Consider the following 26,204-nt stretch of genomic DNA (forward strand, 5'->3'; position numbering starts at 1 on the left):
AGGGGAGGGGAGAGAAGAGAAGAAAAAGGGAAGGGAGGAAGGGAGGGAGGGAGGGAGGGAGGGAGAGAGGGAAAGAAAAGGAAAGAAACAACAAAAACCACCATCCCCAAAGATGCTATGAGCTGAAAAAATATCCAGAAAGGGCACCAGGCTTAGACAAATAGGCTTACATGAAAGTCTGAGGTCTTAAGTATTTTACAATTCATAGAGAAACAACAAGAAATTTATAGAGAAACAAGAATTTTACAATTCATAGAGAAACAACAGAAGGACTGCTCAAGTATTGGAAATTGGCCTTAACTGTATATACATTGTAAATCTCTAGGAAAAGATGTGGTGTTGGGAAGAGTTAAACCAGACTGAAAGAGATGGACTGATAACAGTAGAGGACAGAACTAGTAATAGTTAAGAAGAATTTTAGGAAAAATGATAAAGCAGGAACATAGCAAGACCTCATCTCTACAAAAAATTAAAAACTAGCCAGGTGTGGTGGCATGCGCCTGTGGTCCCAGCTAACCAGGAGGCTGAAGTAGGAGGATCACTTGAGCGCAGTGAGCTGTGATCATGCCACCACACTCCAGCCTGGGTGACAGAGTGAGACTGTCTCAAAAAAAAAAAAAAAATAGCCTGGGCGCGGTGGCTCACGCCTGTAATCCCAGCACTTTGGGAGGCCGAGGTGGGCGGATCATGAGGTCAGGAGATCGAGACCATCCTGGCTAACATGGTGAAACCCCGCCTCTACTAAAAATACAAAAAAAAATTAGCCGGGCGTGGTGGCAGGTGCCTGTAGTCCCAGCTACTCGGGAGGCTGAGGCAGGAGAATGGCATGAACCTGGGAGGCAGAGCTTGCAGTGAGCCGAGATCACGCCACTGCACTCCAGCCTGGCGACAGAGTGAGACTCCATCTCAAAAAAATAAATAAATAAAAATAAAAAATAACAGATGCTGATGAGGATGTGAAGAAAAGGGAACTCTTATACACTGTTGGTGGGAATGCAAATTAGTATAGCCATTACGGAAAGCAGTATGAAGATTTCTCAAAAAACTAAAAATAGAACTACCATATAATACATCAATCCCACTACTGGGTATGTACTCAAAGGGAAGAAAATCAGTTTTCAAAGGAATATCTGCATCCCCATGTTTATTGCAGCACTATTCACAATAACAAAGATATGTAATCAACGTAAGTGTCCATCAATGGATGAATGATAAAGAAAATGTGGCATATATGCACAATGGAATACTATTCCGCCATAAAAAAAGAATGAAATCCTGTCAATTTGCAGCAACATGGATGGAACTGGAGGCTATTAAGTGAAATTAACCAGGCACAGAAAGACAGATATCACATGTTCTCACTCATAATCACATGTTCTCACTCATATGTAGGAGCTAAAAAGTGGATCTCAGGTTGGCTGCGGTGGCTCACACCTGTAATCCCAGCACTTTGGGAGGCCGAGGCGGGCGGTCAGGAGTTAAGAGACCACCCTGGCCAATATGGTGAAAACCTGTCTCTACCAAAAATACAAAAATTAGTCCAGTGTAGTGGTGCGTGCCTGTAATCCCAGCTACTCGAGAGGCTGAGGCAGGAGAATCGCTTGAACCCAGGAGACGGAGGCTGCAGTGAGCTGAGATTGCACCACTGCACTTCAGCATGGGTAACCAGAGTGAAAACTCTATCTCAAAAAAAGAAAAAAAAAAAAAAAAGTACATCTCATGGTGAGGGAGAAAAAGAAAAGAAAAGAAAAATATTGATCTCATGGAGGTAGGGAGTAGAATAGTTACCAGATGCTGGGATAGGTGTTAGGGGTGAGGGTAAAGAGCGGTTGGTCAATAGGTACAAACATGTAGTGAGATAGAAGAAATATGTTCTAACACTTAATAGCAAAGCAGCATGACTATAGTTAACAACAATGTATGGTATATTTCAAAATAGCTAGAAGAGGGGACTTGAAATGTCCCCAACACATAGAAATGACAACTATTCAATGTGATGGATACTCTACATACCCTGACTTGATCATTGCACATTCAATCCAAGTAACAAAATATCCTATGTACCCCATAAATATGTACAAATATTATGTGTCAATAAAAAGTTTACCAAAAAATCATATGCTGAGGTTGCTAAGATCCACTATAAGAATAAATCTATCTGTGAAACTGTGAAGAAGAAAAAAGAAATTCGTGCATAGTATACATATAGGGTTTGGTACTAGCCACAGTTTCAGGCATGTACTCGGGGCTTTGGAACATATCTCCCATGGATAAGAGGGAACTACTGTATAATGAAAACTATAAAATACTGCTGAAAGGAATTAGAGAAAACATAAATAAATGGAAAAGTATCCCATTTTCATATTATTGGATAAGATTGCTAAGATGTCAATACTACTCGAGGCAATCTACTGATTCAATACAATCCCTATCAACCTTAGAAACATCAAAATAACAATGAGGTTTTTTGCAGCAAAGATAGAAAATGCATCCTAAAATTCATACAGAATCTCAAGGCATCTTGAACAGCCAAAACAATGTTAAAAATGAAGAACCAACCTGGAGGACTCGAGCTTCCTGATTTCAAAATTTACCACAACACCTTTACAACATTTACTAATCACACCACCATGGTACTGGTATAAAGTCAGATAAGTAGACCAATGGAATAGACTAGAAAGCCAGAAATAAACTCTTACATATATATTCAAATGCTTTTCAATAACAGGACCAAGACCAATGGAGAAAGGACAGTTTCTTCAACAAATGGTGCTGGGAAAACCATATAACCACATGCAAAAGAATGAGGTTGGACCCTTACCTAACACCAGAAACAAAACTTAACTCAAAATGGGTCAAAGACATAAATATAAGACCTAAAACTATAAAAACTTTTAGAAGAAAACATAAGGCAAAAGCTTCATGACAATGGATGTGGCAGTGATTTCTCGGATATGACACCAAAGGCACAGGCAACAAGAGAAAAAATTGACAAATTAGACTTCATAAAATTTTTTAAAATTTGCACATCAAAACACACTATCAACAAAGTAAAAAGGCAACCCACAGAATAGGAGAAAATATTTGTCCATATAGCTGATAAAGGATGATATCTGGAATATAAAGGGATGTCCATCAACTGACAAACAGATAAGCAAAATGTGGTATATACACACAGTGGAATACTACACACCCTTAAAAAGGAAGGAAATCCTGTCACATGCTACTGTGTGGATGAACCTTGAGCACACTATGCTAAGTATAAATAAGGCAGTCACAGAAAGACAAATACCGTATGAGTCCACTTACATGAGGTACTCAGAGTAGTCAAATTCATAAAGATGGAAGGTAGAATGGTGGTTGCCAAGGATGGGAGGAGGGTTATACGGAGTTACTGTTTAATGGGTACAGAGTTTCAATTTTGCAAGATGAAGAGTTCTGGAAATGGATGGCGATGATGGCTACACAACAACGTGAATGTACTTAATGCCACAGAACTGTACGCTTAAAAATGGTTGAGATGGCAAATTTTATAAGCATTTTACTGCAAGAAAAAAAGAAACCAGAATTGGATGATGTTGGAAACTTTCAGCCTCTCCAGATGGCAAAAGATGCTAAAATTGGCACACGCCTGTAATCCCAGCACTTTGGGAGGCTGTGGCAGAAGGATTGAACCCAGGAGTTCAAGACCAGCCTGGGCAACACGTTGAAACCCTGTCTCTACAAAAAAATACAAAAATCAGCCAGGCGTGGCAGTGTATGCCTGTGGTCCCAGCTACTGGGGAGGCTGAGGCGGGAGCATCACTTGATCCCAGAAGGTTGAGGCTGCAGTGAGCCAAGACTGTACCAATGCACTCCAGCCTGGGCGACAGAGTGAGACCTTGTCTGAAAAAAAAAGATGCTAAAATTAAGAGATTCACTATCAAGGAAGTATACACTAAAGAAAAGGTCGAGGATGTGACTGTGCTACCTTTTGCTAAAACCTTAGAAACATCAAAAGGTCAGAGTACTCAATCATACAAAGGGCCCTTTCAAGAGAGTAAGAGTGTACCTCACAGATCCTCTCAATTAAACCAGAAAGCCTTTAGGAAGCTTAAAGGTACTGTCCCTTAGGTTTCTCAGCAGGTGACCAAGGTAGGGAAAGATTTATCTTCAAAAGATTTGTATATGTGGCCTTTGTCTAATGGAATGAATCCCACTGAAATCCACAGAAGACCTACAAAGTTCTTAGAATTATGTCAGCAGAAACACAGCCTGTTTGGATTGAAAGGGCCAAAGAATACAAAATGACCCCCAAAATTCTACTGGCAGACCCCCAAAACTCTACTGGCAGTAAGCAGGCAGGATAAAACTACCCAGCTGCCACGTGTGCTGCCTTTGTGAAAAAGGAAGAATGGCTCAGAGGGTGGAGTCAGTTACCCAGAGGACCCAGCCCTACTCAGCCTCCTATTCCTACTCCTTTCCACCACAGTGGTTGTTACCCCCTGGGTTTTGCCACTGTCCATTCTGGCTTGCAATCCCATTCAGGACCTTTTTCTCATTTAGTCATCTTTATAGCCCCACTTAGGATCCCACCTTGCTCCATTTTCTTTGTCTTGTTACCAACCAAATGCTATCCTTTACCTACCTTAAAAAGTTTCTGGGAGTGTTTAATCATAAAAGCCATCCCACTGTTTAACTTTGTGATATTCTCCTGAAGGTCATTTGCAGTGACCTATTCAGAGGAAAAGAAATCAAACAATGGACATTAAGAGCTAGAAAGTAGTACTTACCAATAAGCCTGTTCTTTCAAATGTATGAAGTTTCTATCCCTAGCCTAGGTGCCTCTAATACAATGTTTAATTCTGGGAAGACTTTTTGGTTCATCAGGATATGACATAATCTAGAAAAACAATGTGTCCCTGAAGTGATGAGGAAATCCTTGAAAACCATTTTCATTTCCTAATTCTGCTTGAAAATTAGACATGTAAACAAAATTGGCAAGGAAAATCTAGTCTAGGATTCAAAATGGGCAGAAAAAACAGAATCTGTTCCAGCTATCAAGGACACCACTGCCTCTTTAGAAAACTAGAGTTTCTCCAAAGACAAAAAAGAATGGTCACTACTGATACCAAAGGTGACATCTGTTTCTTAAAAACACAGTAAAATTACCGGGCGCGGTGGCTCATGCCTGTAATCCCAGCACTTTGGGAGGCCGAGGCGGGCAGATCACGAGGTCAGGAGATCGAGACCATCCTGGCTAACACAGTGAAACACTGTCTCTACCAAAAATACAAAAAATTAGCCAGGCGTGGTGGCGGGCGCCTGTAGTCCCAGCTACTCGGGAGGCTGAGGCAGGAGAATGGCGTGAACCCGGGAGGCAGAGCTTGCAGTGAGCCGAGACCGCACCACTGCACTCCAGCCTGGGCGACAAAGCAAGACTCTGTCTCAAAAAAACAAACAAACAAACAAACAAAAAACACAGCAAAATTGTCATTGATTCCCTTCCCTTGTTTCTCCTGTCTTTTTTAAGTAATTCAGTAACTCTACTATCCCAAAGCCCTCATTTTCAACATGTATCTTTGTTACTTTATCTGTTTGCCTTTAAATACTTTTTTTTTTTTTTTTTTTTTTTTTTAGAGATAGGGTCTCGCTTTGTTACCCAGATTGGAGTACAGTGGTGCAATCATAACTCACTGCAGCTGCAAACTCCTTGGCTCAAGCGATCCTCCCACCTCAGCCTCCCAAGTAGCTAGGAGTATAGGCATGTGCCACCACGTCCAGCTTATTTTTCTTTTCCTTTTGTAGAGACAAGGTCTCAAGGTCTCACTGTGTTGCCCAGGCTGGTCTCAACCTCCTGTCCTCAAGCAATCCTCCTACCTCAGCCTCCCAAAGTGCTGTGGTTACAGGCGTAAGTCACCACTTCTTTTTATAACCACAGTTTGCTCACTGCTTTTCTGTAGTCTTGGTTAGCTGGTTCTAAAATTCCTTCATTATAAGGCTTGATCTCCCTAATATGGACGAATGTTGATGTGTCTTCTGCTCCCCCTACTCACCCCCAGAGGCTCTTCCTGACCCAGAACTTTATTATTTTTTCACTAGTTATTTTTTAAGTAAAATGTTTCACACAATCTCTCTCCTTTACCTTCCTTTTCTCATTTCTTATAATCCCAAAAATTTTTTATAAATTACTATAACCTATTTCTATTATCTTCCCAACAGCCTTGTGGGGTATGTAGTAAAGCTATTACAGTAAGTCCTCACTTAAGGCATCAATAGGTTCTTGGAAACTATGACGTTAAGTGAACCAACATACAGCAGGTCCTCGAATAACATCATTTTCTTCAACATCTTTTCATTATAACATTGATGAGAAAAATAATTTGTTTTGTTATAGATTATTTTGATTAAAGTTTCAGTTTCCAAGAACCTATCAACGATGTTAACAGGTTGAGGACTTACTGTATTATGCCCAGTTTACAGAGGAAAAGCCTACGCATAGAAAAGGTAAAAGACTAAACAAACAAAAAATGGCTTGTAGACAGCTGTTTAAAAAATAAAAGGTAAAAGGCCAGGCGCGGTGGCTCACACCTGTAATCCCAGCACTTCGAGAGGCAGCAGCGGGTGGATCACCTGAGGTCAGCAGTTCGAGACCCGCCTGGCCAACATGGCAAAACCCCATCTCTACTAAAAATACAAAAATACAAATATTAGCCAGGAATAGTGGCTCACGCCTGTAGTCCCAGCTGCTCAGGAGGCTGAAGCAGGAGAATTGCTTGAACCTGGGAGGCAGAGATTGCACTGAGCTGAGATTGCACCACTGCACTCCAGCCTAGGCAACAGAGCAAGACTCTGTCTCAAAAAAAAAGGTAAAAGACATAGGTAACATCGCTGGTGTGTGGCTTCCAACCCACCTATCCTGGCTCACAACTCCATCACACAGCAAAACCATATTATAAGTGGGCAGGAATATGAGCTATGTACCTCCAGGTCAACAAGTTGTTTAAAAGACTTTAGATGAGGCTACAGTGAGCAGTGATTGTGTTACTCTCCTCCAGCGTGGGCAACAAAACGAGACCCTGTTTCAAAAAAAACAGAAAAAAAGACTTCAGAGAATTTATTTCTCTGTGTTTTTATCCCTCAGGCATTTAAAAAAAAAAAAAAGAGAGTGAGTTTATTTCTCTTGTAAGTCACTGAGAAGACCATGGTCTCCATAAGAAGAAGCAAGTTCAGCTTTATGCAAGGAGACTACATATCTACAGGAAATAGAAAAGTCAGGACAAGGCAGGATTGCTCCAAGTGTCATCTCATCTATAAATCCATAAGCTTGGTGACATTATCCCATAAGATCACACAGCTCTATTCTAATTTTATAACATTTGATCTTCAGAAACTAATTTGATTTCCCAAGAAGCCTTTCCTGTTAAGGATTCCACAATGAACAGCCAAAATGAGTATTCTAGTTTATTCAGTAGTTATAATTTCCCACTAAGAGTTTCCACTAATACAATGCCATGTAGGTTTACCAGAGATTGATTTATAAGTGAGGTTAGCAGGAATTGGCCCTCTCAGGTCTGATGACTCTTCAATGAACTAATAAAGTAAGTTCCCAACCTCATAAAGCTGAAGGCTAGACCTTGGACCCCTGATAATCTCACCAACGTACAGCCATAGAATGAGGCCCAGCCCAAGAAAACCAAGCAATCTTTACTCTTCCCGTCAACACTCACGTTTTTTGGCCACAAGACATGGGGTGCAAACATAAGGGCAAGGTTATAGGCTGACATCTTGTTCTTGTCTTGTTTCTTTGCTGTCTGGTATAGGAGATCAAGCAATAACTTCAGCAAATTACGATTAGGAGGAGGGAGAATGAGGAAGAGCAACTGGAGAGCCTCAATTTGCCGGTCCTTGTCTGGTATATTGGTCTTGTTTCCTTTATCATCAAACTGCATCAAATCTTGAGGACAAAAGAGAATTTACAAAGTGGGGAGAAAATATCAGCAAGAAAAATCAGTGCTATCATCATTATCCTCCCCTCAACTCCCATCAAAGAAAGAGGGAAAAAAGATTCAGGCAGAAACACAATTCAAAGATTACAGCAAAACATAATAACAAAATAATGTCAATGCAATTCAACAATAAAAAGATTTAAAAACATGTTTTGTTCTGTTTTTTTTTTTGAGACAGAGTCTCGCTCTGTCACCCAGGCTGGAGTGCAGTGACACAATCTCAGTTCATTGCAACCTCCGCCTCCCGGGTTCAAGCGATTCTCCTGCCTCAGCCTCCCGAGTAGCTGGGACTACAGGCACCCGCCACCACGCCCGGCTAATTTTTTGTATTTTTAGTAGAGGCGGGGTTTCACCGTGTTAGTCAGGATGGTCTCGATCTCCTGACCTTGTGATCCGCCTGCCTCAGCCTCCCAAAGTGCTGGGATTACAGGCGTGAGCCACAACACCCGGCCAAAATTTTTTTTAATGTGTATAGGATTTGAATAGACATTCCTTCAGAAGGTATACAAGTGGCCAAGAAGGCTTTGTATGCTCAGTATCATTAGCCATCAAGAAACTATAAATCAGGCCGGGCACAGTGGCTCACACCTGTAATCCCAGCACTTTGAGAGGCCGAGGCGGGCGGATCACAAGGTCAGGAGATCGAGACCATCCCAGCTAACACAGTGAAACCCGTCTCTACTAAAAATACAAAAAAATTTGCCCGGCATGGTGGTGGGCGCCTGTAGTCCCAGCTACTCAGGAGGCAGAGGCAGGAGAATGGCGTGAACCTGGGAGGTGGAGCTTGCAGTGAGCCGAGATCATGCCCCTGCACTCCAGCCTGGGCGACAGAGCAAGACTCCATCTCAAAAAAAAACAAAACAAAACAAAAAAAAACAAACTATAAATCAAAACCACAATGACATACCACTTCATATCCACTACAATGGCTATAACTACAAACAGATTGACAATGAAAAATGTTGGCAAAGATGCAGAGAAAATTAAACCCTCCTATATTGCTGGTGGGAATATAAAATGATATAATCACTTAGAAAACATTTTGGCAGTTCCTCAAAAAATGAGAGTTATCATTTGACCAAGAAATTCCATTCCTCAGTATATACCCAAGAGAAATAAACACATATCCAAGTCAGGCACAGTGGCACATGCCTGTAACCCTAGCACTTTGGGGGGCCAAGGTGGGCAGATCACTCGAGCCCAGGAGTTCAAGACCAGCCTGGGCAACATGGTGAAACCCCATCTCTATATTAAAAAAAAAAAAAAAAAAAGATCCACACATGCCTTTGATAATGCTACTCACTCCACTTTTCCCCACTCAGATATTTTACAGCTAAAAGAAAAATGAGAATGAAAAATGAGAATGAAAAATGAGAATGAATGTCCTTATTCACAAGCTGCTCCTTATAACAGGCAGCTCCCAATAGAGTCAGAATTATTGGTTCTTCCCTAACAGACTAAAAAGGTTATCAATGAAAACAGTCCCCTGGATAATGAGAATTTCAAAGGACACTAATAACCATTTCAGTACAACTCACATAGATGTAAAAATGATTACAGTGTGTTATTTAAGCTGTTTAACCTCAATAATTCCAGGTTTAGGAAGGGCAGGTAACATTTCTAGAAAATGTTCCCTGTTAATATGAAACTGAAAACAAAAATTATTTCCAGTTATCAGCAAGGCATATGAAAGGCTACAACTGTGCCACGCCTCAGTATGTTCTCAAAGAACAGTCAATCACAGGGTAGTGGAAGGGAGGATTTCAAATATTGCACTAAACGAATGAACTGAACTGGAAAGCAAACAAAACAAGCATCCTTCATGTTAACACTTGTAAAAAGAATATTTTCCAAATCTTTTTCAAAGGTCTAACATCTTTATTTCTCCCCAAAATAACTGTAAAATTGTATAACATTCTAGTAATATTTACTCATTGCATCATTTGGATTGCTACTAAAAGTGCTAAAAAAAACTAATCATATTAGATTTTTTAAATTCAACACTTGTTTCTTTAAGTAGTAAAAATTATTCAAAAGGAAAAAAATCTTCTATTTCTTTTCCATATAATTAGAAGAAACAGGAAAAATACTCAGGGGCAGGAAACTAAGCAACTGCAGTAATGGATATTGATGCTGTGAACACTTAAAGCCCATAGCAGCATAACAGACGTGCAATTTAAGAATGAATTCCCTACCACATGGGTATAAAGCAGTATGAAGAAACTATTTATGAGCTGAAAATGGAACATTCTCCAAGATACAGTAAGTGAAAAAAGCAAACCACAGAACCATGTGTGTAACCTATTACATAAAAATAGGAGAAAAGGAATATATTCATTTGTTTGGAAGTACACAAAATATCTCTGGAAGGATACTTTAGAAATCAGTAACACTGGTCTGGGGTCTGCGGCTCATGCCTGCAATCCTAGCACTTTGGGAGACTGAGGAGGGAGGATCACTTGAAGCCAGGAGTTTGAGACCAGCCTGGGGAACAGGCTTTCTTTTAAAAAAAAAAAATTTTTTTTTTTAAATCAGTAACACTAAACAGTGTTACTGGTGTTGGGGACTGGGTGAACTGGGTGTTGGGGAACAAGTGTAGGAGAGAAGGTTTTTACTGTATATTATTTGAATCATCTGAATTTTGAACTATGTGTTTCTATTCAGAAAACAAATAATAATTTTTTAAAAAAATAAATTTCCTTGGCTGGGCACAGTGGCTCACGTCTGTAATCCCAGCACTTTGGGAGGCCGAGGCAGGCAGATCACAAGATCAGAAGTTCGAGACCAGCCTGGCCAACATGGTGAAATCCCGTCTCTACTAAAAATACAAAAATTAGCTAGGCGTGGTAGCGTGTGCGTGTAGTCCCAGCTACTCGGGAGGCTGAGGCAGGACAATCACTTGAACCCGGGAGGCGGAGGTTGCAGTGAGCCGAGATTGCACCATTGCGCTCCAGCCTAGTGACAGAGCGAGACTCAGTCTCAAAACAAACAAACAAAATTTCCAAGAGTAGAGATGTCCTCAACTGAGGCATAGAAATACTGAGCAAAAACCCCAAACCAAGGCAAAAATACCGAACCTATAAACATCTGAAATATATGAATCAATCCAATGAAAAGCATACATTTATTAAGCAACTAAAACGGGTTGGGCACAGTGGTTCATGCCTATAATCCCAGTACTTCAGGAGGCCAAGGTGGGCAGATGGCTTTGGCCCAGGAGTTTGAGTCTGGGCAACATGGCGAAACCCCATGTCTACAAAAACTACAAAAAAATTTGCCAGGCGTGGTGCCGCACACCTATAGTCCCAGCTACTTGGGAGGCTTAGGTGGGAGGCTCACCTGAGCCCGGGAGAGCAAGGCTGCAGTGAGCCAAGGTTGCACCACTGCACTCCAGCCTAAGTGACAGAGTGAGATCATGTCTCCAACTAAAATGTTCAACACACTACTCGAGGATCTATCAGAGATTCAAAAATAAATAAAACTCAGACGACATCTTACTACCAGCTCCTTATCTCAATACAAAGCTTATTTATCAAGAAAGCCATTCAATTAAAATTAAACTTAACCAGCCAATACCTATGAGTACCCAGAGAAGTCCAGCAACATCACGAAATCTTAGCCAATATTAATAGAAGTATTTCTGTGGGTCACAAGCAACAGAAATTTCCTAGGAACTTTACTAAATTGAAAGAAATGTATTTACATCTCCTTCTTACTTCCTATACTCACCAGCGATTTTGAGGTGAGCATTGAAGTGTTTATGTGTCAGCAGAGGCTCCGGCAACTCTCCTAGAAACATCTTCAGCAAAGTGGCAACATCATTTGAGTGAAATTCCCCTGATTCCAAGTCAATGTCAGTTCCATTATTGAGAGCATCCCTTAAAATCTGCTGTCGGACACTATTACCCGGTACTCTAAACAAACCCTCTACTCGCAAGTCTGTTTAGCATAAAACAAAGCAGAGGACAGGCAAAAAGGAAGCAGAAAGATTATTATTAAAATATATGGTCTAAAGACTACTTTACACTTAAAAGACCCTTCACAAAGCCTTTCAAGTAAGTTTTTGCCTTTTTTCACCAGGGTAGTTTAGAACCTATTGACCTCCTGAGGAGACATATCTGAATGTCCCTGAGCATTTGGAGATCTTCCAAACTAAAAGGTAGTCCTCCTGGGAGTCATTCAACCTCCTGAGGTATGGATAGACAATCTGAATTTAACCCAATCAACGGTCAGGAATAGCTTGAAAAATAAACTTTAAAAAAGCCAAATCTCCCTAAAGACCTCTTCTTGGGCCGGGCGCGGTGGCTTACGCCTGTAATCCCAGAACTTTGGGAGGCCGAGACGGGCGGATCACAAGGTCAGGAGATCGAGACCATCCTGGCTAACACGTGAAACCCCGTCTCTACTAAAAATACAAAAAATTAGCCGGGAGCGGTGGCGGGCGCCTGTAGTCCCAGCTACTCGGGAGGCTGAGGCAGGAGAATGGTGTGAACCCGGGAGGCGGAGCTTGCAGTGAGCCAAGATCATGCCACTGCACTCCAGCCTGGGCGATAGAGCGAGACTCCGTCCCAAAAAAAAAAGACCTCTTCTTGTTTATCCCAGACTTCGTTTGGAGGGGCTACATACATCTGTGGATGTTTGTGGCGCTTGTAAACTGTTTTCCCAGCCCAGAATGAATCCAGAGTCTCTGCACTGCTCCAGGAATTAGAACTCTAATGTGTCAAATTCCTAAGAGATTCCCAGAAGCTTTAGGGTCATCCCAACTAAACTATTCGTCCCTAGGCCAGGCTCAATGGCTCATGCCTATAATCTCAGCACTTTGGGAGGCCTAGGCGGGTGAATCACTTGAGCACAGTAGTTCAAGACAAGCCTAGGCAATATGGCAAAACCCCATCTCTACAAAAAACTACAAAAAGTAGCCGGGTGTGGTGGTGCAAGCTTGTGATCCCAGTTACTAGGGAGGCCAAGGTGGGAGAATCACCTGAGGTCAAGGCTGCAGTGAGCCAAGATCACACCACTGCACCCCAGCCTGGGTGACAGAACGAGACCTTGTCTCAAAAAAAAAAAAAAAAGTAAAGAGTGTGTTTTAACCATAGAATTCTGAAGAAAAAAGGTACCATGCTCTCTTAAATAAATGCAACAATTCTTCAGGGACAACGTATTTTTCCAGAAGTATCTCTCTGAGGCAAGAGGTAAATGTGACTTCATAGACACGGTCTAATTTATATACACTTTGAGAGTATAAAACAAATGAATATATGAGATGAAATTTAAAAGGAAATATATTTAAAAACATGCCACCCAAAATTAACACTGGTTAGTTCCTTTGTTGATGGTTAATTGGCACCTACTAACTCAAGGCAGTTAGCTCTCAACAGAAAACAGAATTCTTCATTAAACAAAGAATGATAAAATTTCAAGTAGTCTTACTTTTGTGTAGATACTCAATCAGTTGGTATATCTGGGCAATGCCTTCCTCCGTCAGTGGGGACCCAAATATCACTCCTTTTTCTGAAAAACCATATGATATGACAGGGCTATATTTCACATAAATAGTACAAAATCATCATACCTAAAACCACTCAAGCATCCTATTTTACAATTCAGCAAGCATTTTCACATGGTCAGTAAACAAAAACCTTAGAACTGGAAGTGCACCAGAAAACGCGAGCAGGACAACTCTCAATCAGCTCTCTCTAAGTTCAATATTAGACTGTAGGTTCCCTGAAGGGAAAGACCATCTTCTTATTCAAGTAAGAAGCATATATCTAGTAAGTAAGGAGATATCTAGCGTGTTAGTATTTAATTTAACAAACAAACAGAAGGCCAGGCATGGTGGCTCACACCTGTAATCCCAGCGCTTTGGGAGGCTGAGGTGGGAGGACTGCTTGAGGCCAGGAGTTTGAGACCAGCCTGGGCAACATAGTGAGACCCCATCTCTACAAAAAATAGAAAACAGTCAGGCATGGTGTCATGCACCTGTAGTCCCAGCTAGTGGGAGGCTGAGACAGAAGGATAGTTTGAGCTCAGGAATTCAAGGCTGCAGTGAGCTATGATGACACCACTGCACTCCAGCATCGGCAACAAAGTGGGACCCCATCCCTTAAAAAAAAGAAAATTCAAGCATTCTGTTCTATAGTCTCTAGCTATGTAACTTTGGTTTTTAAAGATTATTTTCACATATTAATAGGGCATGAAAATCAAGACGCCCCTGATGACTACCTAAGTTAATCATGTCATCTCTCAGGGACTGAAAATATTTGCTTTAGTTTAATTATTTATTTATCTAGACAGTTTTTATAATTTGTATTACTATTACTTAAGGTGTTACTACTTATAAAAACTGAAAAAATGGCCAAAAATATGCTTTAAGTTAATAGCAACTCTTCGGTGAATGTGTAGATGTTGAGAGAGAAGCCCAGGGAGCAGCTGAGGCCGGCCCACCCTTCACAAACACATCTCCTACCCTTTCGCTTGAGAGACATGAGAGACCGGAAGAATCCTGATGCTGGGCCGGCCCCGCCAGGCAACTTAAGGTCCACTTCCCCCATCAGCTGAGCCAACTCAGTTCCAGGTAAATCGATGAGCCTTGTGATATTGCTGACCACCAACTCAGTGAAAACCTCAGGTTTCTCATGTCGGAGTTTCTCCACAAAAAAGTCAGGATTAAAGATAATGGGCTGACCTCGAAGGGAAGAATCATTGCAGATCACAAAACTGCAGATGGCATCACTGAAAAACACAGAAGAAAATCTTTCGGGACATCATTTTTTTATGTTTCTTATGCACTGCTCATTGGGTTATTTGGTCCTGACTCCACGCAAAGGCAGAGGTTTCCTTATAGTCAGCTTCCTTTAACTGAGCCAGATGCCATTGAACACTGTTCCTTATAACCACAAAGCCTCACAGAAGGGAAGGCATTTACAGGTACATAAAACAGTAATTAATTCAGCTTTTCCCATGTCCACAAATAGGTTTTACTTTAAAATCCTTCAATTCTGGATGCCTCTGACCCATCCATCATCATCTAAGTCCAACCTCTGTTCAGACAGGTTCTTCTCTCTAGGGCTCCTGATCTTAGCTGGTTCTCCACTCTTACATTACATCGGGCTATACTCCTGGCAAAGCTCCTTTGAATCTCAGAAATATTTTCTTCCCTGTTCTTTGTTTCCCGATGCCTACTATACCCCTGTATTAGTCCATTTTCATACTGCTATGAAGAAATACCCAAGACTGGGTAATTTATAAAGAAAAAGAGCTTTAATGGACTCACAGTTCCACATGACTGGGGAGGCCTCACAATCATGGCAGAAGGTGAAAGAGGAACAAAGGCACATCTTACATGGCAGCAGGCAAGAGAGTGTGTGAAGGGTAACTGCCCTTTATAAAACCATCAGATCTCATGAGACTCATTCATGCGGGGAAAAAACCACCTCATGATTCAATTACCTTCCACCGAGTTCCTCTCATGACATGTGGGGATTATGGGAGCTACAATTCAAAATGAGATTTGGGTGGGGACACAGCCAAACCACATCATTCTGCCCTGGCCCCTCCCAAATCTCATGTCCTCACATTTCAAAATCAATTATACCTCCCCAACAGTCCCCCAAAGTCTTAACTTATTTCAGCATTAACTCAAAAGTCCACAGCCCAAAGTCTCATCAGGGACAAGGCAAGTCCCTTCTGCCTATGAGCCTGCAAAATCAAAAGCAAGTTAGTTACTTCCTAGGTACAATGAGGGTACAGGCATTGGGTAAATACACCCATTCCAAATGGGAGAAATTGGCCAAAACAAAGGGCTACAGACCCCATGCAAGTCTGAAATCCAACAAGGCAGTAATTAAATCTTACAGCTCTGAAATAATCTCCTTTGACTCCACATCTCACATCCAGGTCACGATGATGCAAGAGGTGGGTTCTCATGGTCTTGGGCAGCTCTGCCCCTGTGGCTTTGCTGGATACATCCCCATTCCTGGTTGCTTTCACAGGCTGGCATTGAGTGTTTGCAGCTTTTCCACTGCAGTGCAAGCTGTCAGTGGATCTACAGTTCTGGGATCTGGAGGATGGTGGCCCTCTTCTCACAACTCCACTAGGCAGTGCCCCAGTGGGGACTCTGTATGGGGGCTCCCATCCCACATTTCCCTTCTTCTGAACTGCCCTAGCAGAGGTTCTCCATGAGGGCTCCATCCCTGCAGCACACCTCTGCCTTGAGGCATTTCCATACATCCTCTGAAATCTAGGCTGAGGTTCCCAAACCTCAATTCTTGACTTCTGTGCACCCGCAGGCCCAAAACCACATGTAAGCTGCCAAGGCTTGGGGCTTGCACCCTGTGAAGCAATGGCCTGAGCTACACAGTCCCCTTTTAGCCATAGCTGGGACCCAGGGCACCAAGTCCAGGGACTGCGCAAAGCAGCAAGGCCCTGGGCCCAGCTCACAATATCATTTTTCCTTGTAGGCCTCCAGGCCTGTGATGGGAGGTACTGCTACAAAGGTCTCTGGCGTGCCCTGGAGACATTTTCCCCATTGTCTTGGAAATTAGCATTTGGCTCCTCCTTATCTACGCAAATTTCTGCTGTCAGCTTGAATTTCTCTGCAGAAAATGAGTCTTTCTTTTCTACTGCATTGTCAGGCTGCAAATTTTTCAAACTTTTATGCTCTGCTTCCTCTTGAACACTTTGCCACTTAGAAATTTCTTCCACCTAAATCATCTCTCTCAAGTTCAAAGTTCCACAGATCTCTAGGGCAGGGGCAAAATGCCACCAGTCTCTTTGCATAGCAAGAGTGACCTTTATATAAGTTCCCAACAAGTTCCTCATCTCCATCTGAGACCACCTCAGTCTGGACTTCACTGTCCATATCACTATCAGCATTTTGGTCAAAGCTATTCAACAAGTCTCTAGGAAGTTCAAAACTTTCCCACATCTTCCTGTATTCTGAGCCTTACATAATCTCTAGGAAGTTCCAAACTTTCCCACGTTTCCCTGTCTTCTGAGTCCTCTAAACTGTTCCAAACTCTGCCTGTTACTCAGTTCAAAAGTCGCTTCCACATTTTCAGGTATCCTTACAGTAGTACCCAGCTCTACTGGTACCAATTTACTGTATTAGTCTGTTCTCACGCTGTTAATAGAGACATACCAGAGACTTGGTAATTTACAAAGGAAAGAGAGGTTTAACGGACTCACAGTTCCACATGGCTAGGGAGGCCTCACAATCATGCTGGAAGGCGAAGGGGGAACAAAGGTATGTCTTACGTGGCAGCAGGCAAGAGAGCGTGTGCAGGGGAACTGCCCTTTATAAAAACATCAGCTCTTGTGAGACTTATTCACTGTCAAGAGAACAGCACAGGAAAAACCTGCCCCCATGATTCAATTACCTCCCACTGGGCTCCTCCCACAACCATGGGGATTATGGGAGCTAGAATTCAAGAAGAGATTTGTGTGGGGACATAGCCAAACCATATCAACCCCTTTTTACTTCTAATGTGTTGTTATATTTAAGAACTGTATAATTGAAACTCTTAGAGCAGACACATAGTTTGTATCCATTAACAATAAATTCTAATGGCTTGTTCTAATCTTTATTACATAAACAGTCATCTATTATATAACCAACAAATGGTCATAACACATAAGCTAGAAAGGACAAGTTATCATATCTCAGTCGGGTAGAATTGAAATTCACCTGACTCATACAAACATACCCACAGTAAAAGCAATCACAACTTAAAAGTGGTCCATTATACCCTAGGCACCAAAGTCCTGTTCCAGGAAAAATCATGGCACTTCTAAATATTAAATATAACTAAACTACAAAGGACATTGTCAATACTACATGGATAGTTGTTAATAACAGTATAGTGAAAACAAGGCATGGGTAAACTTCAAAATTCGTCTCTATTTCCTTGAAAACTTATTACATGATTTAATCAATAGCCCACATCTTCAGCTGGTGGCTAGGAGATTCCTTCTTTTCTCTGAAATGACAATGTATTATCAGAAATAGCATAAAAATTAAAAACTAGGAATGTATGTCCTCAAGCCAAGAAGTAACTTAAAAAACTAGAATTTAAAATGCTTCTCTCTTCAACCTTTTTACACACTAGGTTATTTTTCCTGTTCAAATGCCAATGATGATAAATAAAAGCCAATTAGAATTAGAAGCAACTTCATCTTAAATCATTGACAAGAGCCTCTTTTTTTAACATCAGCTTATTTCAGTCAAGAAGCAAGGGTCAATATAAGACTATTGTTTATAATCACTGCCAATGAGAAATTACTACCCTATCAGGAGGGCCAGAAAAATCATAAAATGCGTAGCACCAAAAAAAGTCTTATAATTTATTGAGTCTAAACTAATCATTTTCTGGAATTCACATCCCTTTTAATTCTCAATAACTGATTCAGATCAAATTAGCATTAACATAAAAATGTGTATTAATAGCAACCATTATATTCCTGAAACAGAAACACATACATACCTAAAACTTACAGACTTTTATTAATGTCCAGAGCAAAACTCAGGATTCTAACACTTTCAACACAGTTGACCCTTCCAGCACTAAACTGGATCAAATATTGTACACAAGTGAGAAAGAAACTAGAAGCAACATGTATCATTTTTCAATAGAATCCTTCCTACTTGGACATCATCCCCAAAACTACTCCCTCCTAAACAGCACAAACAGGTAGAAGAATAAACAGGTTCAAGACTGCTCCTACTACTTATAAGGAATACAAGAAAAAAAAAGATACCTTGGATCTCCTAACACATAAGTAACATGTAAACAATCTCAGTTTCTTTTCCCCTCTGTTTTTTCTCCCCTTTCTTCCCATGTTCATTCTTTCTTGTTATGTCACACTTTAATTTCCTTAAGCTAGTTCTTTTCTTTTCCCCTACTTTTCTTTTCTCACTTTTTCTGTGTGGACCACCTGGTAAAACAATATCTAAGAGATGGAAATAGTTAAAAGAGAAATCAAATGGAAGGTGAAAGATGGAAAAGAGTTACAGCAGGTTATTTTTCTTAAAGTTATTCCCATATCACAAAGCCCACTAATCCCTTTCCAAAGAATACACAACACCACAATATAAAGCTAAAAATATCAAGAAACATATTTAAAAACTTAAGAAATTTATAGGACTAAAGAAAAAACTACTATATTTAAGCAAAAACAACTTTCTACTCTACAACACTGTAAAACAAACTAAATATACTAAAGTTCAAGAAAATAAATACATTTCTTACATAAGTGCTGAAAGTTTCTGATGAGGCATTGGTAAATCGAAGAGACAGGAAGAAAGCTTTCCCCTTGTTTGTTGTGACAAAGAAACTCTCCTTTCCCTGCACCAGCACAGCCTACGCAAATTCCAGACATGTTAGAGGATACAAGGGCACATTATGGGGCCTGAAAGGCAGTACTTAGGACTCTGAGCACTCATCTGCAAGTAGGAAAATAGAGATAAAAAACTAGACCAGTTAATTAACTGTATTTGCCAATGCACAGATGAAGCTCAAAAGCAGACTCCCATCACCACTTAAGTTATACTAGATGAAACAGTTACAAATGTAAAAGCATATAACAGGTAGTTTTACAATATGGGGGAGGGGTGATCCCTACCTCACATCACAGACAAAAAATAAATTCCAAACAAAGTAAAGATCTAAATATGAAAAGCCAAATTTAAAAACATTAAAAAACAATATAGAATAAATTAATGCAACAGAGAAAGAGTTTCTTAAACAAGACATAAAAAGCACAATCCCCAAAGAATCATAAATTTAACTACATTAAATTTTTCTGTATAACAAATGACATTACACACTAAATTTCTTAAAAATGAAGTCACAATGCCTCTAAAGAGAAATGGATAAAAGGGGAAGAAGAGTGGGAGAGAAAGTTTTCACTGTATGCTCTTTTGTATTTTCTGGATTTTATATTCATTTGAATGTACTATCCATTCATAATAAATAAATAAATAGATAAATCTAAAACTTTAAAAGTAATAATAAAATATAAGACAAGCCACAGACTGAAAAAAACATGTTTGCTATGCATATAACCAAGGATCAGTATTCAGAATTTATCAGTAAGCCAAAAAATTAATAAGGAAAAGACACTTGACTCAATAGAAAATTAGTCAAATGACATGATCAGTAATGCAGAGGAGAGGACCTAATGACTAATAAACATAAAAAGAATCTCAACTTTACAAGTTATCAGAATAAAGCAAATTTAAAAATAGTATCTTTCCCTACTCATCACTTAGCAAAATCAAACTCAGGTGGTATATTTTTATTCTCAGTTTGCTATGTTATTTATTTATTTATTTATTTTAGACGGAGTCTCACTCTTGTCACCCAGGCTGCAGTGTAGTGGCACAATCTTGGCTCACTGCAGCCTCTGCCTTCCAGAGGAGATATATATATATATTTATTTATATATTTACTTATTTAAAATTGTGTATTGGTGTTTAATTTTATCAAATACTTATCAAAAATTTTTGTGCCTCTATTGATGATCGTATAATTTTTCTCCTTTATGGTAAATAATACAGATTTTCTATTGTTAAACCAACCTTGCATTTCTCAAATAACTCAACTTTGTTATGATGTATTATCATTTTTACATGTTGCTGAATTTGGTTTGCTAATAGTCTAGATTTCCCATTCATTCATAAGTGAGATTGGTCTTAAATTTTCCTTTCTTGTAATGTCTTCATTAGGTTTTATATCAAGGTTGTTCTAGCCTTATACACTTAGGTGGGAAATATGTCTTTTTTTTTTTTTTTTTTTCCAGACAGAGTCTCACTCTGTCGCCCGAACTGGAGTGCAGTGGCACGATCTCAGCTAACTGCAACTTCCACCTCCCAGGTTCAAGCAATTCTCCTGCCTCAGCCTCCTGAGTAGCTGGGACTAGGCACACACCACCCCACCCATCTAATTTTTTTGTATTTTAGTAGAGATGGGATTTCATCGTGTTGCCCAGGCTGGTCTCGAACTCCTGAGCTCAGGCAATCTGCCCGCCCTGGCCTCCCACAAGCATGAGCCACCACGCCTGGCCAATATGTCTTATTTTTCTATTTTCTGAAAAAATTTATGTGAGATTAGTGTTATTTCTTCTTTAAATATGTGACAGAATTGGCGGATGAAGCCATCTGAACCTAGAATTTTCTTTGTGAAAAAGTTTTTCGTTACACATTCCACTTATTTTGTGTTATGGGACTATTCACATTTTCCTTTACCTCTTGTGTTAATTTTGTTAAGTTGTAGATTTCAAGGAATTTGTCTATTTCACATAAACCTTCAAACTTTATTGGTATAAATTTGTATATAATATCCTCTTATCTTTTTTAATGTCTCTACGTTCCATAGTAATGTCCTCCTCTTTGTTCCTGATATTGGTAATTTTTTTTCAATGTAATTAGCTTTGTCAAGGTTCCAACTTCTAGCTTTGTTGAACCTCTCTATTGATTATGTTTGTTTTTTTTTTTTTTTTTGAGATGGAGTCTCGCTCTGTCGCCCAGGCTGGAGTGCAGTGGCACGATCTCGGCTCACTGCAAGCTCGGCCTCCTGAGTTTACACCATTCTCCTGCCTCAGCCTCCCAAGTAGCTGGGACTACAGGCGCCCGCCACCACGCCCGGCTAATTTTTTGTATTTTTAGTGGAGACGGGGTTTCACCGTGTTAGCCAGGATGGTCTCGATCTCCTGACCTTGTGATCCGCCCGCCTCAGCCTCCCAAAGTGCTGGGATTACAGGCGTGAGCCACAGCGCCCAGCCTGTTTGTTGTTTATTTCACTAGTTTCTTTTTTTTTCTCTTTGAGATGAAGTCTTGCTCTGTCTTCCAGGCTGGAGTGCAATGGCACAGTCTTGGCTCACTGCAACCTCCACCCCCCAGATTCAAGCAATTCTCGTGCCTCAGCCTCCCCAGTAGCTGGAATTACAGGCACACACCACCACACCCAGCTAATTTTTGTATTTTTAGTAAAGGCAGGGTTTCATCATGTTGGCCAGGCTGGTCTCGAACTCCTGACCTCAGGTGATCCATCCACCTCAGCCTCCCAAAATGCTGGAATTATAGGCATGAGCCACCATGCCCAGCCTATTTCATTAATTTCTGCTCTCTTTTTTTTTTTTTTTTTTTTTTTTTTTGAGACAGAGACTCACTCTGTCGCCCAGGCTGGAGTACGGTGGCACTATCCTGGCTCACTGTAACTTCTGCCTCCTTGGTTCAAGCGATTCTCATGCCTCAGACTCCTGAGTAGTTGGGATTACAGGTAAGTGCCATCGTGCCCAGCTAATTTTTGTATTTTTAGTAGAGACAGGGTTTCACCATGTTGAGCAGGCTGGTCTCGAACTCCTGGGCTCAAGCAATCCACCCATCTCGGCCTCTCAAAGTGCTGGGATTACAGGCATGAGCCACCACACCCGACCCACAACATTATTTTCTAAACAGCCAAAACTGAAAAAGCAAAATGTCCAGCAGAATTTTAATTTAATGGCTTTATTTGCAATGGAATATTACACAGTAATGAAAATGGACAGACTCTAGCTATATGTACAATCACAGCTAAATCTCACAAATGAAAAGCAAAAGAAGCCACACACACACACACACACAGACAACTACATACTATATGATGACATTTATATCAAATTTTAAAAATAAACGAAACTAGTATTTAGAGATACTTGCTTAAATGGTAAACTGTAAAGAGAAGCAGAAATGTATTTACCATAATATTCAGGATAATGGTTACCTTTTGTGGACAGTGATTAAGAGGCATGAAGGTATGAAAGAGTTCCTGAGGCCGGACGCGGTGGCTCATGCCTATAATCCCAGCACTTTGGGAGGCCAAAGTGGGTGGATCACAAGGTCAGGAGTTCAAGACCAGCCTGGCCAACATGGTGAAACCCCGTCTCTACTAAAAAATACAAAAATTAGCAGGGCATGGTGGCAGGCGCCTGTAATCCCAGCTACGTGGGAGGCTGAGGCAGAAGAACTGCTTGAACCCGGGAGGTGGAGGTTGCAGTGAGCTGAGATTGTGCCACTGTACTCTAGCCTGGGCAACAGAGCAAGACTCCATCTTAAAAAAAAAAAAAAAAGAGTTCCTGAAGTGCTAATACTGTTCTTGTGGATAAATCACTGAGCTATGGGAAAAGGGGAGCATTTGAAGCAAATATGGCAAAATGTTAAGATTTGCTAAAGCTGGGTAATGGGAAGAATACTGATTATATTATTCTATAAACTTGTATGTATAATTGACGTTTCATGCCAAATTTTTTTAAAGAAACCAAGTAGTTTTGGCTTAAATCTCACTTCAATTTGATATAAATATTATAGAAAATCAAAGCATATACTAAAGACTAATTTCCTCATCATAAAAGTTTTTACATAGATGGCCAGAACCAGGAAAATCAGTAGCTAGATATGTAGGCATACAGAAATAACAAGGGCTCTGGGCAACTATCCCAAAGAATGATAGAGGCAAGACCCCTCAAAAAAGAACAGTTTCGGGGAGGTGGGCTGCAGGAGACAGAGGGATTGACAGGATGTTGTGTGTAGCAGCTTTCCTCTGGATACCAATGCTGAGGACACCACATCGGGGCTCTCCTGCCCACTGCTGTGGGTCGCCACCTCCAAGATAACCCCAATGCCAGTGACATCCTTCCCATCAGTCACCACTCCAGCACCAGAAACTTATGAAGGCTGCAACAGCTGTGTTTCCTGTTTTAAAGCACTGTTAATAATAGCTGCTTTTGCATAGAATGTAAAGAAGATGAGAGCTACTGTTCACATAATTCAACAGTTATAGACTGTCATGTGGTGAACAGGACAGACTTCTGTTCTGTGCCAACTGCCACTCTGGTGCCAATCAATTCCACAGTGACACATAGATCCAGTGTTTCACACTCAGTGAATCTGAGCAGATTTGCTGAGGCTTTGTATGTTGAGTTCACAATGACTTTTTATGGATTTTGTGGAAATCTTGGGAAACAGAGAAGCCTAAAGGAAATTATAATTCCCATTTTCCAGAGTTAAAACCACAAGTCTGCCTTTCTCTTCTACAACTTCCACCACAGTTACTACATCAGGTACAATAAATACCACTGTCCTTGTCTTTGGTGTACAGGCTATAATTTTCTTTCTTTATAAATTCTACACATCTAAGAAACAAACTTATACTCTGTAAGCAGACCCATTACACTGATAAGGACTGGAGATTCATTCACCTAACTCACTGAAACCAAAATACTATCTTTCAAGATGTCCCACATGGAAGACGCTATTCCAGGATCTTTCGATTTCCAAAAGATGCATATAAGCTATTTGAGAGCATCATCCCTGAAGGAAAAATCAGTTAAATCATTTTGTTCAACAGGAAAATTTTAAATATTCTGCACGAATCCTTGTGGCAGTCTTATTTTAAATGGTTGCTGCTTTGGGATTATGTTTCTTTTTTTCTTGACATGCCAAACGTAACTTTCTGTAAGTGACAGAAAATGCTGTCTTGTGCAGACAATGTCAGGACTCTTAGCAGTTTAAATTTAGTCACTTTAAAGCCTGAAAGCTGCATTATTTTCATCCTAACTCAAGATATAACTCAGTGAACAGAATTGAGAAGAGTGTGCCAAATGAGTATCTATCAGGTGGATTGTGGCCTATCATGTCAAAGTGGCATAAATTTATCAATCTAGTAATACTAAAAAAATAATAATTTGTATAACCTACTTACAGTATACAATTACCACTTCTACCACTAGATGGAACCCTACATGTAAGGTGATATGCTCAGTGAAAGGACTGGAAACAATCCACAGCTGAAAAATCAATTACAGAAAAATGAAATGCAAGTGCTTCTGAGGCATGTTGAAGCCATGAATCTGCAAAATTCAACGCAGTTAAAAAAAAAAAAAAAAAACTGCATCCTGCAGATGTATCTTTTGGCTGACTATACCAAAACTGCATACCCACAAAACTAAATGTTTCCTCCCTGGTGAATTGCCTAACTTGATTTGTTTTCCAAGAACCACAACCTTGGCAAGATTTATCAAAATATGAGCTATATTTAAAGTTGTCTAAATCTGATTTACCACCCTGAGAGAAGAATGCACTCTCTCTTACTGCTTTTTCAACTCTAAAAGGCTCTGAAACACAGCTTTAAATGTGTCACTTTGTTGGAAAGCTGTTAGATAAGAAATACAACTATCAAAGAAAAGACTGTATTCTTCCCTCTTTCTACGTATCAAATTTAAGCCAGTATCATGAAAGTTGTACATAAAAAGAGAAGAGAAAACTAAACATGCCCTATATGTCCAAGCTGGTGGTGCTTTTTAATACCAGAGACAGTTCAACATTAATAAGTCGTACCACAATTCAGGGAACGATATCCAATTTCTTAGATAAAATTTTTGAAACATTTATACCCTAAGGTCTGCCCTTAGGAGTAGCTGTGCAATGTTTTATAGTATGGACTACAAAATTATCTCTAAGTTAGACTCCAAAAGTCTGCAAATATATTTAGCCCCTATATTTGAGCTCAACCTGAACAAATTCCTTTCTTGCTTGCTTTTGTGTGTGTGTGTGTGTGTGTGTGTGTGCGCGTTTTTTTTGTTTGTTTGTTTGTTTGAGGCTGGGTCTTCCCTTGTTGCCCAGGCTAGAGTGCAATGGCGCAATCATGACTCACTGTAGCCTCAACTGCCTGAGCTCAAACAATTCCCCCACCTCATCCTCCCAAGTAGCTGGGACCACAGACATGCACCGCCACACCTGGCTAATTTTTTTTTATTATTTGTAGACACAAGTCTTTCTACGTTGCCCAGGTCTCAAATTCCTGGGCCCAAGTGATCCTTGCACCTCGGCCTCCCAAAGTGCTGGGATCACAGGCATGAGCCACCACGCCCAGCCCAAATTTCAAACTAATAATACAACTTAACCAAAATTAAATTGGCAAACTATTCTGAGATGAAAAAACTCTTGATTGCCTACCTTCTTAACCTAAACATTTTTGGAATCCTAATCTAAGATTCTGCCCTATGGAATGACAATGTAATATTCTCAGTCAAGAATGATGAGTATCAATAATGCCAATTTACTGACTTATTTATTTGCTTGGTAGTTTTTATCTTTCTGGGTGTCATATGAATAAGCATTAATTATGCTGCTGACACCTTCCTTAATTTTTCTCCCTCATGCTAGTGTACAATGGGAAGGAA

The 26,204-nt window shown here is 40.3% G+C and overlaps 1 protein-coding gene and 1 long non-coding RNA gene across 7 annotated transcripts in view; one reads left to right on the forward strand and one right to left on the reverse strand.

Moving 5' to 3' along the window:
* LOC129524966 (uncharacterized) overlaps nt 1-7,933 on the forward strand; it is a 40,187-nt gene extending 32,254 nt beyond the window's left edge. The window contains exon 4 of the long non-coding RNA XR_008668959.2: nt 7,803-7,933. This is a non-coding gene — a long non-coding RNA (uncharacterized lncRNA). The remainder of the gene's footprint in view (nt 1-7,802) is intronic.
* ARHGAP19 (Rho GTPase activating protein 19) overlaps nt 1-26,204 on the reverse strand; it is a 66,648-nt gene that overhangs the window by 27,818 nt on the left and 12,626 nt on the right. For 3 of the 6 annotated variants that reach the window (XM_019035191.4, XM_004049876.5, XM_055352625.2), the window contains exons 2-6: nt 14,455-14,720; nt 13,419-13,499; nt 11,718-11,927; nt 7,710-7,936; nt 4,628-4,714 (exon numbers count right to left, since the gene is read on the reverse strand). In XM_019035191.4, the coding sequence (XP_018890736.2) occupies nt 4,628-4,714; nt 7,710-7,936; nt 11,718-11,927; nt 13,419-13,499; nt 14,455-14,720 (871 nt within the window). Of the gene's footprint in view, nt 1-4,627; nt 4,715-7,709; nt 7,937-11,717; nt 11,928-13,418; nt 13,500-14,454; nt 14,721-19,234; nt 19,331-26,204 lie in introns of those variants that run through there. The other 3 variants (XM_019035192.4, XM_055352629.2, XM_055352627.2) reach the window with 2 other exon arrangements.

Source organism: Gorilla gorilla, chromosome 8 (genome assembly GCF_029281585.2).
Source record: "Gorilla gorilla gorilla isolate KB3781 chromosome 8, NHGRI_mGorGor1-v2.1_pri, whole genome shotgun sequence".
Taxonomy (NCBI): domain Eukaryota; kingdom Metazoa; phylum Chordata; class Mammalia; order Primates; family Hominidae; genus Gorilla; species Gorilla gorilla.